General features: G+C 35.3%; 1 protein-coding gene across 2 annotated transcripts in view; it reads left to right on the forward strand.

Annotated features, from left to right (window-relative positions):
* SAC8 (SAC domain-containing protein 8) overlaps positions 1-19,108 on the forward strand; it is a 170,894-nt gene that overhangs the window by 36,808 nt on the left and 114,978 nt on the right. For both annotated transcript variants that reach the window (XM_090016125.1, XM_090016126.1), the window contains exons 3-9: positions 10,694-10,821; positions 10,962-11,053; positions 11,194-11,251; positions 16,917-16,973; positions 18,154-18,187; positions 18,287-18,367; positions 18,432-18,538. In XM_090016125.1, coding sequence (XP_089872251.1) covers positions 10,694-10,821; positions 10,962-11,053; positions 11,194-11,251; positions 16,917-16,973; positions 18,154-18,187; positions 18,287-18,367; positions 18,432-18,538 — 557 coding nt within the window. The remainder of the gene's footprint in view (positions 1-10,693; positions 10,822-10,961; positions 11,054-11,193; positions 11,252-16,916; positions 16,974-18,153; positions 18,188-18,286; positions 18,368-18,431; positions 18,539-19,108) is intronic.

Raw genomic sequence — 19,108 nt, forward strand, 5'->3', positions numbered from 1 at the left:
CTTCAACAATGATCATGTCGTCGACGTAGAGAAGGATGATAATGATACCTGCATTAGAATTCTTAACAAACAAAGCAGTGTCAGTAAGACAATATTGAAAACCAAAATTAAGCATCACCTTGCTAAATTTATCATACCAAGCCTTCAGAGCTTGTTTAAGTCCATATAAGGCTTTATTTAGACGAAGAGTTTTTTCTTTAGGAACATCAATTCCTGGTGGTGGATCCATGTATACTTCTTCAGTTAAACTGTCATTTAGGAACGCATTCTTAACATCCATTTGATATATAGACCATTGCTTTATAGAGGCAAGGGCAATTAGGATTCTAACTGTAGTTATTCTGGCTACTGGAGCAAAGGTTTCCTCATAATCTATTCCATATTCTTGAGCGTAGCCTTTGACAACTAATCTAGCCTTAAACCGCTCAAGACTGCCATTACTTTTAGTCTTTACTTTGTAAACCCATCAACAACCAATAGGTTTCTTGTTAGGCGGAAGTTCTTGTATAGTCCAAGTGTTTACCGTTTCTAAGGCTTCTAATTCCACTTGCATGGCTTTTACCCATTCCGGTTGAGTTTTGGCTATAGCATAATTAGGAGGTTCTTCATAGGAGTGAATTAAGGCTATAAAGGCTTGAAATTTTGGCGAAAAAGATTTATATGACACAAATTTCTCAGAATTTTTTGAGATCCTAGTAGATTTTCTTGTTGACATCTTGGGTTCTGATTCTACAGAGTACCTTTCAAGGGCACATGGTCTTTCTGAGTTTCCTCGTCTAGAATATTGAATGAACTCTTGGTTATCACTAATTGGTTCAATAGGAAAAATATCACTTTGATCATCTTGCTCAACGTTACATTCTTTATTCTTTGAGACTAAATCAAATAGAAAGGAATACTCATCTGTTTCTGCAGATGCTTTGGTTTCAAATGAACTTTCATTTTCTAAGAAGGATACGTTTCTTGAGACATATAATCTGTTATATCTAAAGTCAAAACATCTATAATCATTTTGATGACTTGCATATCTTAAGAAGACACAAGGAATAGCTTGAGAGAAAAGCTTATCATTTTTATCTGAGAATACAAAACATTTGCACCCGAATACCCTTAACCTGGAGTAATCAGGAATTTGTTTAAGAAGTTTTTCGATTGGAGAAATATTGTTTAATGATGAAGAGGGCATCCTATTGATGAGATAAACAGCAGTTAAGGCTGCTTCAGCCCAGAAATTTTTTGGTACTTGATGTGATATGATGAGGGTTCTTGTTGTCTCAATAATGTGCCTATGCTTTCTTTCAGCTAGGCCATTTTGTTGAAGAGTGTAGGGTCATGACTTTTGATGTATAACTCCATATTGATTTAAATAATCTTTGAATTCCTTTGATAGGAATTCTCCCCCTGAATCGGTACAAAATATTGAAATGTCCTCTTTAAACTGATTTTTGACCATATTATGAAAGATTTTAAAATGCGAGAAGACTTCGGATTTATGTTTAAGAAAATAAATCCAAGTGTCGTGTAAAGTTATCTACAAAGATAACATAATAAACAAACCCACCTTTTGATACAATTGGTGCAGGATCCCAGACATCAGAATGAATAAACTCAAGTGGTCGTGTAGAAAAAAAAGTTCTTTCCGGAAAAGGTAATCTTTTCATTTTTCCAAGAATACAATTTTCACATGTAAAAGTTTCAAAATTACAAAATTTTTCCATGTTCGGAAAGTGTTGAATCTTGGATATACAAGGATGTCCAAGTCTTTTGTGCAAAAGATCCAAATCCAACTTTTGAACATTGCAACTCAGTGTGCTCTTGGGAAAATCTAAACGTCCATGTAGTACAAGCCTCCTTCTTTATGGCCTTCCCCAATCAGCTTCCCTGACTGGTGATCCTGTACTCGACAAGCACGAGAGGAGAAGGAAACACTACACCCATGATCAATTAACTGAGATACGGATAAAAGGTTTAAATTAAGTTTGGGTATATATCTAATTTTTGGAACACGAAATTTGTTTGAGTTTTGAGAAGAATTTTCAAAACATCCTATTCCCTTAATCTCAAGAGAAGTGTCATCGGCAGTCAAAACGTTTGAACCACTTGAGTTATGATATTGGGACAATAATTCTATGTTAGGGGTCATATGAAAAGATGCACCAGAATCAATAAGCCAAAGAGGTTTACCTGGATCGGAGATGCTTACTGAAGAGACCGCAACTCCAGTAGATAGGGAAGCTCCTTTAAGAAGTGGTTGAAGTGCCTCCACTAGCTGAGATAATGACATGCTTCCAATAGATGTTTCTTTTGTCTCTTGCTGGGCTTCAACAATAGCAACCTTCTTTTCATAAGGCTTCTTTAACTTTGGGCAGTACGTCTTGACGTGCCCAGGTTCATGACAATAATAACAAATTACTTCTTTTCTTTCCACCTTACTTCAGTATTTCTCATCATATGTTCTTCTAAAATGTGGAGGTTTATATGGACGGACATGATTCCCTGGTCTTGAAACAGCTAAAACTGAGTTATCATCATTTTTTGAGATTATTTTCTTCAGTTGGTTTTCTTTCATACTCAATTCTTCAATTGTGTCCTCAATAGAGGGAACCTTCCCTTGATGAAGAAGAGCGGACTTGGTTGTTTCAAATTCCGGTCTTAAACCATTAATAAATTGGAAAAAATGCTCCGCATTTATTTGATTTTGGCGAAGCTCTATATCTTGTGGACAATGCCACTTTGGTTCAAGGAGAGCCAATTCTTCCCATAGCCCGGACAAGCTATTATAGTATTCTCTAATACTTTTATTTCCTTGAACCATATTGCGAACCTTTTCTTGAAGATTACATATATGGGCTGAAATGAAATGGGGATCTTCGAAACATGAGCTTAGATTCACAAGGGCAAGTGTCAAGAATGATACTAAAGCATAACCCTTAAAAAGGGTATAATTGGAAACAAAATAAAAATAAAAATGTACTCTTTATTGATATGAAAAACCAATTGCTTAAGAAGCATTGAAATAGAATACAAGAGGGGCTGCACCCCTTTATATACACAACTCAAAGAGGACTCAATAGAGCTGTTGGAATGTGTCAGTCCAACAACTCTATTAAGAGCTCTTGGATTGTGTCAGTCCAACAACTCTATTGCTAGTCAAGTCTGGACAAGACTTGACTAGCAACAGTCATTCTAGTTCAAACTGAACTAGATGACATAAAGACAAAAAATAAAAATAAAGGAAAAAAATTATAGAAAAGAAAGAAATAAAAAATGTATTTATATATATATATATATATATATATATATATATATATATATATATATATATATATATATATATATATATATATATGTACAGTTTTACATTTTAACACTCCCCCTCAAACTTACGGTACAATGAGCGAAAGTTTGTCTAAGAGAAAGTGAAATCGGGGAGCAGCGAGAGGCTTTGTAAAGAAGTCTGCTAACTGATATTCTGAAGTGACATATGACAGATTAATTATCCCGTATAGATATTCCTCTCTGACGTAGTGACAATCCATTTCGATGTGTTTGGTGCGTTCGTGGAATGTTCTATTACTGGCAATGTAGATCGCACTTTTGTTGTCACAACACATTTGTGAAACCTTTGTTGCTTCAGCTCCCATGTCAGCAAGCAGTCGTCGGAGCCAAACTACTTCCATGGTCGTGGTTGCCATGACTCTGTATTCAGCTTCGGTGAATGAAAGAGATACCTTTTGTTGCTTTTTACACCTCCACGAGATCAATGATTCCCCTAAAAAGACACAAAAGCCAGTGGTTGAGTGTCTGTTATTGGGATCACCTCCCCAATCAGCATCAGTATATGCAATTAAATCAAGAGAAGAGGAGGAAGATAAGAAAAGTCCTCGTGAAAAAGAGGACTTGATGTATCTGATAATACGCATGACTGCTCCCATATGAACAGAAGTAGGAGCATGTTGAAATTGACTTGCTGTGTGAACAACATGTGCTATATCTGGTCTGGTAATGGATAGATAGAAAAGTGCCCCGACAAGCTGTCTGTAAGGAGTACGGTCTGCAAGAAGTTCTCCATCATCAATCTTCATTTTAACATTAACAACTTCTGGAGTGTCAACTTTCTTATCACCAGTAATATCAGACCTGAAAACAATATCAAAAGCAAATTTAGTCTGAGATAATAAATATCCTCTAGGAATATAAGCAACTTCAATGCCTAAAAAATATCTCAACAAGCCAAAATCAATCATTTCAAAATGAGATTTAAGAAGTGTTTTGATTGTTTCAACTCCCTGTTTATCGCTTCCGGTGATGATCATATCATCCACATAGAGAAGAAGCACAATGATCCCTGCATCAGAATTCTTAATAAACAAAGCAGTGTCAGTTAAACAGAATTGAAAACCAATATCAATCATAACACGACTAAACCTATCATACCAAACTTTTGGTGCTTGTTTAAGTCCATAAAAAGTTTTTTCTAAGCGAAGGACTTTACCCTTAGGAATACTTAGACCAGGAGGGGGTTCCATGTATACTTCTTCAACTAGCTTTTCATTTAAAAAAACATTTTTAACATCCATTTGAAAAATAAACCATTTTTTGATAGAAGCTAAGGCAATTAAGGTTCAGACAGTTGTCATACGAGCCACCGGAGCAAAAGTTTCTTCATAATCAATCCCATATTCTTGGGCATAACCTTTGGCTACTAAACGGGCTTTATATCTTTCAAGAGTACCATCACTCTTGGTTTTAATTTTATAAACCCATCGACATCCTATAGTTTTCTTCCCTGGAGGAAGATCTTAAATATTCCATGTAGAAGCCTTTTCAAGTGCATCTAATTCAGCTTTCATGGCTTTTATCCATTTGATATCATTTTTTGCTTGAAAATATGTGGATGGTTCTTCATATGAGTGAATTAATGCAATAACTGCCCTATATGTGGGTGAGAAAGACTCGTATGATACAAACTTTCCTGGAGGCCTCGAGACTCGGGATAATTGTCTAGTTGGAATGTTAGAATATTTTTAAGTGCACATGGAGGATTAGACTCTTGTTGCTTGAAATATTGAATACTAGTATGTCTATGAACTTCTTCATTTTCAACATTAAGATCAATAATTCTTTGATCATCATCAAAGTTACAGTCAAGGTCATATTCATCAGATGTTGATGTTAGATCTAGCAAAAAGGAGTACTAAGTGACGTCTTTTAATTTTCTAAAATCAAAGAAGCTCTCCTTTTCAAGAAAGGAAACATTTCTAGACACATAGTTTATTATTTTTGAAGTCAAAACATCTATAACCTTTCTGGTTTTCAGCATATCCTAAAAAGGCACAGGGAATCGCACGAGGGGAAAGTTTATCATTTTTGTCAGTAAATATGAAACATTTGCACCCAAATATTCTTAGTCTAAAGTAGTCTGGAGAAATGTTCATAAGTTTTTCAATGGGGGTGATATTTGGTAACGAAGAAGATGGCATCCTATTAATGAGATTGGTGGCAGTTAAGGCAACTTCTGCCTAAAAGTCTTTCGGGATTTGATTTGCTATTAATAAAGTCCTAGTGGTTTCTATAATATGACGATGTTTTCGTTCTGCCGGTCCATTTTGTTGAGGTGTATAAGGAGAAGATCTTTGACGTGTGATGCCATGCAATTTAACATAATTTTGAAAATCTGTGGATAAAAACTCTCCCCCTCAATCTGTGCGAAAAATAATAATATCATTTTGAAACTTGTTTTTAACAATATTATGAAAAGTTTGAAAGTATGAAAATACTTCAGACTTATGTTTGACAAAGTACATCCACGTATGTCTGGAGAAATCATCGAGAAAAATAACATAGTAAACAAATCCTCCTTAAGAAATTACTGGTGCAGGACCCCAAACATCCGAGTGTATTAATTCAAGTGGTCTTGAAGAGAAAAAGGTTCTGTTCTGAAATGGTAATCTTTTCATTTTGCCGAGAATACAATCTTTTCAATCAAATGATTCAGAGTTACAAAATTTTTCTAGATTTGAAAAATGTTGGATTTTGGCTATATGTGGGTGACCAACTCTCTTATGCCACAGTTCCAACTCTATTTTTTGAATATTATAACAAAAAGCTTTCTTCGGCATTTCCAAAAAATCCATGTAATAGAGTCCTCCTTCTCTATGGCCTTCCCCAATCAGCTTGCCTGGCGATCCTGTACCAAACAACCATGAGAAGAAAAAGAAATATTACACCCATAATCAGAAATTTTAGATACAGATAAAAGATTTAAATTTAATTTGGAAACATGTCTAATTTCTGGTATAGAAAATTTCTTTGTTTTATAATTTTTTTCAAAATTTCCTATTTCTTCTATTTCAAGAGAAGTTCCATCATCAGTAAAGACCTTTGACACACTTGTTTTATTTTTAACACATTTGGATAGACTTTGATTATTTGGGGTCATATGAAAAGATGCACCAGAGTCCAGGAGCCAATAAATTTTACCTAGATCAGAAAAAGATGAGGTTGCTGCGTCGGTTGAAGCTTCAGATGAGGAAGAAACACCTTTGATGAGAGGTTGAAGAATCTCCATTAGTTGGGGTAGGGAAACTGGTGCATCCTGATCTTTAGGCTCCGATCCAGCAATTGCATCTCTTTTTTCTCTCAGCTCCTTAAGTTTGGGACATTGTGGTCTGTAGTGTCCCGGTTCATGACAGTGATGACAAATAACTTTCTTCTTATCATAGTCACCATTTTGTCGGTTAAAGTGAGGAGGCATATATGATCGAACATGATTCCCTGGTCTAGACACGGCTAAAACGGAATCATCTTCAATTTTTAAAGAACCTTTCCGGAGACGATTTTGTTTCATTGTTAACTCTTCAATAGTTTCAACAATAGAAGGAATTTTTCTCCGGTGAAGTAGGGCCGATTTAGTGGTTTCAAATTCTGGCCTTAATCCAGTGATAAACTCGTAAAAATGTTCAGCATCGAGTTGTTTCTGACGAAGCTCGATGTCTTCGGCACAATGCCACTTTGGTTCGAAAAGGGAAAGTTCTTCCCAAAGTTCGGACAACCCATTGTAATATTCACGAATAGTTTTGTCTTCTTGCGTCATCTTTCGAACTTTTTCTTGGAGGTTGCATACGTGTGCAATATCTTTAAGGGAATACATATTCTTAAGGTATTCCCATGCCTTATCGGCATGATCAAATTTGACAAGACTTGAGCATTTTTTAATGTCAACGCTATTGATAAGCCATGACATTATCTTCGCATGAGATATTCTCCATTCTTTCCATTTCTTCTCGTATGAGGCAATAGCCTTGATTTTCTCTTCTTTCGATAGAGGGACCTCTTTATCTCCCTCCTTTTTAGTAAGAGATAGCTTAGGTTCCGAATCAGAATCATCCACAATCCCCCATAGGCCTTTTCCCCATATATGGTGCTTCATGATTGAAGCCCATGTTACATAGTTCGTATCACTTAGTTTCATAGGCATGATGGTGACTTTATCATTGTCATCCATCGATTACAAGGAGAGAAAGAATAGGGATAGAAGAGAAACAAGAAGGAAAATGAAAAAGAAAAAGAAAGAAGAAAAAAAAACAATACAACAAGATGTGAAATCTTCCTCCATGAAGTGATAAAACACTTCTCTTCAAGTGGCGAACACTTTTGCAAACGGGCACGGAAACCAAGGCAGCTCTTCCTAAAGATTTAGTACTTCCGCGACTTTGATACCATGAAATGAAATGGGGATCTTCGAAACACGAGCTTAGATTCGCAAGGGCAAGTGTCAAGAATGACACTAAAGCATAACCCTTAAAAAGGGTACAACTGGAAACAAAATAAAAATAAAAATATATTCTTTATTGATATGAAAAACCAATTGCTTAAGAAGCATTGAAATAAAATACCAGAGGGGCTGCACCCCTTTATATACACAACTGAAAGAGGACTCAATAGAACAATCCAACAACTCTATTAAGAGCTGTTGGACGGTGTCAGTCCAACAGCTCTATTGCTAGTCAAGTCTGGACAGGACTTGACTAGCAACAATCATTCTAGTTCAAACTGAACTAGATGACATAAAGACAAAAAATAAAAATAAAGGAAAAAAATTACAGAAAAGAAAGAAATAAAAAATGTATTTATATATATATATAATATAATATTATTCTATATATATATGTACAGTTTTTCATTTTAACATGGGCAACATCTTTAAGAGAATACATTCTCTTGAGATAGTCCCAAGCATCATTAGCGTGTTTAAACTTCGCAAGGCTTGAACACTTCTTTATATCCACACTAGAAATGAGCCAAGACATAATTTTGCCGTGACCCATTCTCCATTATTTTCACTTTTTTCTCTTAAGTGGAAACAACTTTAACTTTTTCTTTCTCCAAAAGAGGTATTTCTTTTCCTTATTCTTCTTTAGTGAGCATTAGTTTAGGTTCCTCATCGGTTCCATCCACTAATCCCCATAGCCCCTTTCCCCAAATGAGATGCTTCATGATAGAAGCCCATGTTAAATAGTTAGAATCATTGAGTTTTATGGGCTTAATGGTGACATTATCATTGTCATCCATTTTACAAGCTTAGGAAAGGAAGAAGGGGAGAAGAAGGAAAGAAAAAGAGAGAAATACACCACCTCAAGAAGCAAAAATATCTAGTCTTCTAAGCTTCCAAGGCTCCACACAACTAGCCTTTCAAAGAGGTTTCTTTTCTTTAAGAAAAACACGAATGACATGCTTCCCAATGCACAAGAAGAACTCCAGACTGATTGCTTCTATCAACCTTGCTCTGATACCATGAAAGAATGTAGCAATCCCTAACAAGGATTGTTTCTTCAACACTCACAAAGCGAATTTACAAAACAAAGGCATTCACACAAAAGAGCTCACACTCATACACAATACCCAAAAAGGGTATACATAAAATGAAGAACAAGATTTCATAAACTTGGGAGAGAACTCCCACAAGAACAAAGAACAAAGAATTACTTTACAAGGGGAAACAACCCCATATTTATAGAAGAAGGGGAGAGGAGACTCAAGGGAGTCATTGGACTCCCAACGACTCCCTTGGAGCTGCACCTTTTTGACTTGGTCAAAAAGGCCTTTTTGACTAGTAAAAAAGGTGAAGCCTAAAGGTGTCCTAAAATTGAGTTTTAAGTGAGTTCTAGTTGGGTTTAAACTAGAACTAAACTAACTAAAAGAAAGAAAAACATTACAAGGGATTACATGAGCTGTCTATTAGATTACATATGAGATATGAGCAGTCTATGAGATTACATATTTTAACAGGGTCCGGGTCCCGATCCGACCCGAATCCAAGTTTTTTTTGTTCGGGTTTAACACTGGGCATGGCTCTTATTATACCATCTACCAGGATTTGCAAAAGAGGTAAGCACAAGAAGTCTCAAGAGGGTGGAGGGCTAAACTATAATGTGTTATTGAGCACAAGAGAGGAGTTACATGAGTTGGCCCTCTTTATTAGGGATTCTTATCACAGCAAATAAAAAATTGTGACTAAAATACCCCTAACTAAATATAGAAACAAAAATATGGATAATTATGACCCTGACACAGTTAAACCTATGGTCTTTCAAAGTGGGTAGGGGATTGGTGTAATATAGCACCTCAAGGAAGCTTTCATTAGAATATCTTCATTGGCATCATTATATTAAAGTGATAAAGCCCCTTTCACGTTGTGATTAGACATTCCTCAAGTTGGTTTGGAATGGTCATGATATAGTGAGCTACTTTGATGGGAGTATGCTCCAGTCTTTGGGGGACAACCTGTTGCATTTGTTATCCTACTGCTGATTTCAGATTAGAAATTATGCAGTTTGCGGGAGAACATGCTTGACTTAAATGCAACTCATATATCACTGATAAAGAGGGAGTATCATGGGCATGCTTTATTTTATTAGGATCTATTTTTTATTTTTTCTGACCTTAGCCAAAAGATGGCTTGCAGACAGTGCCAGAATAGCTTATAAAACAAATAAACAATCTATCAAAAGAAACATGCATGTGTGGGGACATATATGTGTATGTGCATGCATGTAGGCTGGCTGCTCAGGCAAGCACGCGCCTGTGTGTATTTCAGGCTCATATTGCCAGTCTTTGTTTAGAGGATGCGTAGTTTCAGTGTAGTCCTGTGTACATATGGGTTCCTTGTTAAGCTTTTATCTCTTGCATGTTCACTTATGTTTTAGTGGTTGTCCTTTATGTTCTTTTGTACTTCCATCTAGCATTATAGGCTAGTTAATGCACTTCTATTACTTGGATGCATAGTGAAATGACCAACTTTTATAAGAGAAAATGAAGAGAGATTGTAGAGGAGCCAAAGCAATGGTACTTAATCAAGTACTTGAAGATTTCACACTATTATTTCAAATACACAGGGTACTATAAATATTACTAGAATATCCATGTACATATTATTCTGGCCTCACAGAACCCAAAATTTTTGCAAATTATTTATGTCAGTGGGCTTATTCTTATGGGTAGCATGGGTTCCAGCTTTCTATGCTTTTGTTTCCAACAATGCTGGAGCTTATTTATGATACTCTTGAAGGTTGTCTGCATTTTCTACACCTATAGGTTTATGATGAGTTGGAAACTAGGCTTCTTTTAATAGAGCAAAAAATGAGGGTTTCTTTTTTAAAGCATTCTTATGTTAACTTGCCATTATATGTAGGAACATATATTCTTGTGATAACTTCAAGAAAGCAAGTTGGGACATATTTTGGCTCCCATATTTTTCAAGTGATGTCTATGAAGTTCCTTTCTTGCAATGAAAATTTGAAGCTTTCCAGTTGTCAAGAGGTTGGTTCAAACTTTTACCCAAATTTCTGTGATATTCTCTTTGTCGAGAACCTTCGGACAGATACTGCTGATGAACATTTTATTATAATGTGTTTCTGTTATACTTCCCCAAATTGAATGTGGTGATGCTCCTTCTGCAGAAAAGGGATGAAGCTTACTTTATGACTCTGCTGAAAACTGTAGAATACACTCCAGGATTGTATTATTCATATGAAGTTGACCTGACGGTGAAGTGAGTTCTTTTATTATGAAGTTCACAAAATCAGTGATGATGGTGTACTGGATTGCTTTTTGTTTTACATCACTGTTAAATTATAAATTCAAGCGACTCAAACCAATTTATAAACCTTAATAGGAAGTATTGTTTACCAGCTTGCAGAGAAGATACAAGTTAACTGAAAGAAGTATGAGGAAACCACTTTGGAAACAGGTAAGATTCATCTGACTGGTTTAGTGTTATGAAATTAATAGTTGATATTCATTCTAATGAACAAAATAAGTGGATTCTTGAGATTACTTTTCTTTCTCCAAGCTGCCTTACTATACCATCAATCTGTCCTTGTTCTTTATTTGAAATATCCATACGTGACTGAAATATGAGGAATTACAGAAGATTATGTTTAGTGTGTCACTGTTGGTTTGATTTGCTATGGATGGTAGCACAAAATGGGAATATCTTTAAATGATCCTTTTGTCTGGAACATGCTTAATTACATAAAGGTTTGTTTTAGTGTGAGATCCTGATTGGAGTACAAATCAAACTGGAATGGTCTTATCCCATATGCGAATTGGTAGCCTCTGCACGGTACCAGAAGGCTTAGACTGTAATTACTGCTCTGATGACTAAGTCTATTTCATTTCTGATTTACTTGCCATGCCACAAAATTAATGTATTTAATCAGATTGTGAAGCTATGTCACATAGATACGGCTCAGGATACAACCATTTTTATGAAGTTTCCAATCTGATTTGTATATAAGGGGATATGGAACGGGAGTGAAAATGGAGTATCCATGTGACATAGTTGCTAAGTAGCTTCACTTGCCTGAATATGTAGAGTACTGGATTCTATTTAATTGAAGCTCTAGTTCATGAACATTTTCTTTGATGCAAAAATAAAAAGTTCTAAAGAAATCTATTCAGTCTCATGTGTAAAAACAAAGTTAAAACGCAGTCATGTTTCTGGCAATCATCCAGCCATACCATGTCTGAATTGTATTTTATGAAGACAAGTTGCTTGTGTACCTTGTGAATTCCCAAGTATTAAAGTGAAAGGCTGGATAAGGAAGTCGACTGCATACCAGATACAGATTGTGTATGTTGTTGCTTCTTCAGGAGTTAATTTTTATGAAAAATAGTTTATTTTTTGACGCCTTCATGGGAACTTGTTTGCTCGAGATGTGATACTTGCAATATTGGCCTGATATGTTCCAAAATTTAGGCATGTAATTAAATAAACATCTGCATCGGTGATATACACTTACTAGGCTGTGTTAACGGTTTCAGATCTTCATTTGGATTAAACCATGCCTGGTGATTCTCGGCTGTCAGCTAACAGACTGTTAGACTAGTTTTCACTTCCCTTTTCTTGGGCAGTTGTTCATGAACTAAAATATGGTGCAACTCCACAAAGTTTAGATAAGGAGACTGTAACGACCCCAACTTATCCTCGTGAAAAGTGGATTTTTTTTTAAACAATTGCAGAAACCAAACCCAAGGATCTGAGGCCTCACAAACTTAATAAATACCAAACCACAAGAGATCGTGCATTGAATCAACGAAAGAATAACCAACTTTATTAACCAATAAATAAATGTCATAGAAACAAAAATAAATTAATAGTCTGTAATATAGAACCACTCTATCAAGAACATCATAATCATGTCAAGCAAACTCGTAGGCCCCATGTAGCAGTTACCCTCATCACTGAGCTCCCGGTCCTGAAAAACATTTTGAAATACAGGGTAAGAACCAAAGTTCTTTATACGAATTCATCTAAAAATCCAAATAGAAATGAAAGAGCATAAACCAAATTCATTCATAAATTCAAAGAAATATAACAACAATTTCAAAATCAATTTATCATTAAGGCATTTAAAATAAGTACCATGCAATGATAATTTTCATACGGGACAGATTAAACAGGAATGCATGAACTAATGTAGAACAGTAAAAATGCATGATTCAATGTACATGCATGAATAACTTATTAAGTTATTATCAGAGTTTCTTTTGTAGGCATGTCTCTATTAAACACAGACAATTTTAATTTCACTTTTCATTAAACCCGCCTGATACTCAAAACGGACACAACAATTCTTGAAGTCCAAGATAGGTTCCTAGTTATAGCTTGACACACAATTTGTATTTTATTATTGGGTTCCACAATTGTTCTTCGACAGATATCAGGAATCAACACAATCTATCAAAACATTAGAAATCAACATCTAATGTCGGGACATTAGGAAAATCAACATCCACTGATGTCACTTTCTTGGTATACCAATAACAACTGTGTCACAACACCACCCCCAGGCAAAGTGACTGAAATCTTCCTAAAACCGTGGCCGGGAGGTGAACCACCACATCAGGTTAAGTGGCACAATCGCACACGGAGTTTTAGTATCTTCATAGTTTTTTCAAAACTGTCATCTAGGATTCACACACTGTGAAAGGGACGTCTATGAAGAAAATTAATTACAAGTTTGTCTCTTTTATCTTTTTGAATAATTTCAAGTTCTTAAAACAAGAACCGTTTTGCAAATCAACATCCAAAACCCAACTCGGGCCCTGGCCCATCACATTTAACAGTGCAACTAATTTTGGAAAGCCAGTAATTCCAGAACAAATTTTGCAATGCATGAAAACAAATTTTGGAGCAACATATGCTTCGGCCCACATGGCCTGCAGTGGTTCTCAACAAACCACATATATGCATTTTATGCAAAACCCTTAGTGAACATGCGCACACTTGTTCAAAACATGTTCACAATGAACATTCGATCACACACAACAAGAATGCACATATAAAACAATTTGCATATGCATGCAAACATATGCTTGCAACATGTACTAACATAGTCCAATTTATGCATAAGCTCGCAAACATGCATATGACATAAATTTCAGAGTTTCCAATGTGTATGACATAAACATTCATAACATATTAATGAAATGCATGCATCATCTTGCACCATGACAAATCTTATCAGATTGCATATGAGCAACAGTTGGCAAATCTGGTTCAGATTATACATGTGTAACAAGTGGCAAATTTGGTCTAGATTGCACATGAGCAACTGTTGGAAAATCTGATTTTTATTCAACTGTAAAACCATGTTCAACGACATGCTGTCAACGGCATGTTGAGGCAGTAATTTCGTGCACAACAACGTGTTGTTGATAGTATGGGAATGCTGCACATGTGCGCAGCAAAATGCTGCCCTGAACAACACAAGAAAGCCCTTCTTTATGCGGCCGATAACAGTCCGTAACTTTATTAAATATTCAGATTTGCTGTAAGTCAAATAAACAATATATATATATATATATATTCGTTGACAGTTAAAATAACTGCATAGGTTCGCATTTGATGACCGTCAACATAACATCAAAATAGTTTCGATGTCAAACAACATACATCATTAAAATAGGGCATAAACAGCTTGCTGATAGTCATCATAAAGTCGGATTTGATAACACGAATCATAGCTGATAGCAGTCAATACTGTACAAAAAAAATCCGAATTTTTTATTACAGCCAACACATTCAGCATGTTCATGAATTTGATGCCAGTCTTCAAACTAACATGTAAATAGGTTTGATAACAGTCCATAAGAATCCTGGTAATCAATTTGATATCAGTAATTGCAATAACAGAAATCAGTCTTTATAACAGCCCACCAAAAGTGCCTGTAATCAAATCTGATATCAGTCAACGCATTGACAGAAATCAGATTTGATGACATCTCACCAAGATAACAGGTAGGTAATATGGCAGACCGTTCCAAAAGATGCAAAATCAGTTTAAAAACTTCTCATAAAAATATTATCCATCGCGGGTCCGATCAGCCTGCATTGCCACGATATATCTGACCAGACTGCACCCACACAAGGTACTGATATGATCAGATTGCACCCCTGCGCATGACAGCAGTCTGATCAGCTTGCTCCAGCAGAACATCGACAATCTGGTCAGTTGCTGTCAGCAACCAAAACATATAGGTAAAACCGATCCAGCCCATGCATATCTAGTTTATTTTGAATATGAACAATAAAATCAGGAATATGCCAAAATAGATAAGACCAACTATATATATATATATATATATATTCAGCAGATTCTGAATTCCAGAAACAAATTCCAGCAGCATGAAACAAGCAAAAGTTTCAAGAGCATGTTCATATATATATATGTATGTATGTATATAAATATATATAATCATATGCATAACTGGAAAATCGTTAACCCTTTCTCTTGTCCAATCACGAAAAATCGACATCTACCACAAACATAGGTATTTTCAGGATTTGGTATTTTAGGGAAATCAAGAATCTTAGGAAATAATCATATATATGTATATGTACATGAAATCACCACTATATATATTCTTTGAATCCAATTCCCCTTTTTTTCATCTAAAATTTCACATAAATATGATTTTAAACTCTTTCTTCCAATACGAATTTAGAGAGAAACCCGTATATTAGTTGGAACCGAAAAACAAACCTGAAAATCATCGGATAAAGGGTGAAAATAACAGATCTTCCTCCCTTTCTTCTTCTTCTTCCTCTCTTTCTCTCTCTCTTCTCTTTTTTTTTTCTCTCATTCTTTTTTTTCCCTTTTTCCTTCTCTCTCTCTCTCTCTAGAAAATGAAATCTAAAGAGAGAGAAACGAGTTAGACCGTCTTATAATTTTTTTTCTGGTCTTCTAGAGAGAGGGTGACGTCCCCTCTAGATTCCTTCCTATAGAGGATAGAGTTCTACAAAATGTAAAACTCTATCTCTCACTAACTAATCATATTTATCTTCTTATTATCTCTTATATATATATATTTATTATTAACTAATTTGAGATCTATCTAAAACACCTATCTAGGTAGAGTTGTACTCCATGTAGAACTCTTCCTTATCCAATAAATTCAATTTCTAAATTTAATTAAATTAATATTTTTATTAATTATTTAATATTAAATTATTAAATAATTAATTTTTAGAATATTTCAGAGGATGTCTCCCCCCTCTAGAAGTCCTCTCATGGCAGAATTCTTACTCAATTTAACCTTTAAATTGATTTTAAAGTTTTAAATTGGTTGAACTTGGATTTTGGATCCGGATCTAGATCCAGATCCAAGATCCAAGATCCAAGATCCAAATATATATCCAAAATCTATATGGATGTCAACCTGGACCAGATCCTAGTTAATATTGAGTCTTGGATTGGGTCCAGATCCATATAAACTTGCATCAAACGGATCAAATCCGATCCAATCTAGAAAATGGTAAAAATAGAGGTGAGTCTCATTTTTGAAAAATGCAATTTTCGGGCCAATCGTAACCCGATTTCAGAAAAACGAAATATCAATGTTCTCAGAATTACATGATGAATCTAATGGTATACTTACCTGATTTTTGCCTCCAAATTTTGCCTGATTTTAACTTGAATTTTGCTTGATTTTAAATGTTAAAAACAAAAAGTTTTACAAATATTATTCATCTTGTTTTGGACTTGTCAGTGGGCCCTGGGCCACGCCCAGACCCGGCTGACGTCGCCTTATTGAGTATATTTTTCATGATTTTTATCAACTTTATAAAACACTTAGCCAAAATTTCAGAATTTTACAATTTAAAACTATGGAAAACACACGATATTTCAGAGACTTGGTGATAAAGCCTGTCATAAGGCTTCATATCCATGTCTTGCACTGCATAAAGCATTATATACTTTGTCTAAGTCGATCATTGGCTGTTGAGTTATCTAAATTTCATTGTTTATAACCTTGATTTTGACTGTTGGATCATTGTCTAAGCCCATTATTGGCTGCTGAACTGAACTGCAGAATATTTTTGATGTACCATTGAATGTTTCCTGCAGGCTGATCCACGCTTTGTTTGGAATAGAAGTTTGATGGAGGATCTGATTGAATCTAAGGTATTTCATCATGTTATTCAGTTCTTTCATATTTAGATAGATAACAGTCTATGTAACAGGGATTCGGCTAGCAGGGTGCCGCACCCGCGTCGACGCGACTTGACGCGGGTGCGGTCAACCCGACCCTGTGTGTGTTGACCGCACCCAGGGTCATTTCGATCCATTTTTGGATTTTTTTTTGAATTTTTTTTTTTGCCCTATGAAATGGACCCGCGCCGGGGGGAACCCCTGGACCTCCCTTCTATATATATATTTTACATTTTTACCCCTGCTGCACCCCCGCACCCAAGGTTTTTGAAAGTGCTGCATCCCCGCACCCGCACCCGCACCCGCACCCATGTGACATAGATAACAGTAATACAATTTAATTATTTCACTGTCCAAATATGATGCTAATACAGTATTTTTGAAAATGTTGGAATAATTTTTTCGTATAGTTTCCTCATCATGCAATATGTGGTTGTTTCAAACAAGAAAATTATCTTCGGTATGCTTGTTTCCAACAGAAAATTATATGGTGTTACTTTTGAATGTATTTGACCTTTTTATTTGCTTTTGATATTCACATTGATGGGGAAGCCAATAGGTAGGGTGTGCATGAGTTGACCCAAGCCCAGACCTGTGTTATCCTGGTCTGATTCAGTACATATTACACCACAATTGAGCTCAAGTCAAGTGCAAACAACCTGTTTGACCTTTAGTTGCTCAAACTCAGTGAAAGCTTTGACCATGTTGGGCCAGATTATGTTTACTGGAAGCATATTCATTTTCTTATTTGAAGGTGAAGGAAGTGGGAGCAGGAATTGAACTGAGAACAGTTGACAAACACAAGGGCATCATCCTACAATGCCCTATGTTTAAAATAACAAATGCCTTTTTATTTATGTATGCTTTATTTTAATACTATTTTCTTTGGAATCTTAACCTAACTGAGCCAAATCTTTTAGGTTTGTTCTTTGGAAAAAGCTTAACATGTGCTCAAGCTTGTTCCGTGTAGCTCATTAATCAAATTCTTGCATAAGTGGAGAAAAATCTCCTATTGGATGGTTCAACTCATTCCCCATCTCTACGAACAAAATAGGCAAATCAGCCAATTAATCTTCATTTTTGCTTAGTTATTATGTTAAATGATGTATCCTTGCCTTCAGCTAATATACTTTTTTGTTTTGCTCTTTTGCAGTTTGATGCATTTATCATTCCTTTAGTACAAGGAAATATCCTGAAGATTATTGTTTGTATTTCTGAAATTTCTTCACTAGTTTTTATATTCAATTTGTTCTATATATGCTTAAAGTTTCACTTAACAATCTTATGTTTCTGGAGTGTTGAACTTACACCTAAAAGTTCTCCTGTCATGGTTACTGCAATTTCAAGAAGATGCACAAGGCGTCTAGGTGAGTGACCTATCCACAGGTTTTCTTTCTTCATTTGACAAAATTCATAAGTTTATTATTTTAGGTACACGAATGTGGAGAAGGGGAGCAAATATGGAGGGAGACACTGCTAATTTTGTAGAGATAGAACAAATTGTTGAATATGATGGTTTGGTATCTTCACACATGCAGGTATCCCTTGGTTACTAACCTGTCCCTTTTTTTCTTATATTTTGAAGCCATGTTCAATTAATTCTATCATAAGTGTTCAGGGGGGGAAATTTTCACTCTGTTCTTATTGTTAGATATTTGTTTTCACTTTTTCCGTGCATATATATTAATATGTATATATATATATATATATTAGTGTACAATGTACATATATATGTATTTTCTATAGTCTGTATTTTAGAATTTCTTTTGTATTTTTCTTTTCTTTTATTATTTTCTATTTTATTATTTTTGTAATAGACATGGCCATTAAGGGCATTTATGTCCCAGTTTTTATAGCCGTTGGGACTAGCCCAACTAGCTGTTGGGCTAGTAAGGCCTCCCTTCTTCCTCTTCTTGTATGAATATATGGAAACCTCATCCATATATTTTATGCTTTTTATGAGCATTCTTTGGTGAAAAAAATAATATTTATATATATTGTTCATCCCATTAGTAGCTTGTGCTCTTAGGGCTTGTTTGATGGCGCATGTAACAACCCCAACGTATCCTCGTAAAAAGTGGATTTTTTTTAACAATTGCGGAAACAAT

This window comes from Nuphar pumila, chromosome 8 (assembly GCF_984573655.1).
Source record: "Nuphar pumila chromosome 8, dmNupPumi1.hap1.1, whole genome shotgun sequence".
Classification (NCBI taxonomy): domain Eukaryota; kingdom Viridiplantae; phylum Streptophyta; class Magnoliopsida; order Nymphaeales; family Nymphaeaceae; genus Nuphar; species Nuphar pumila.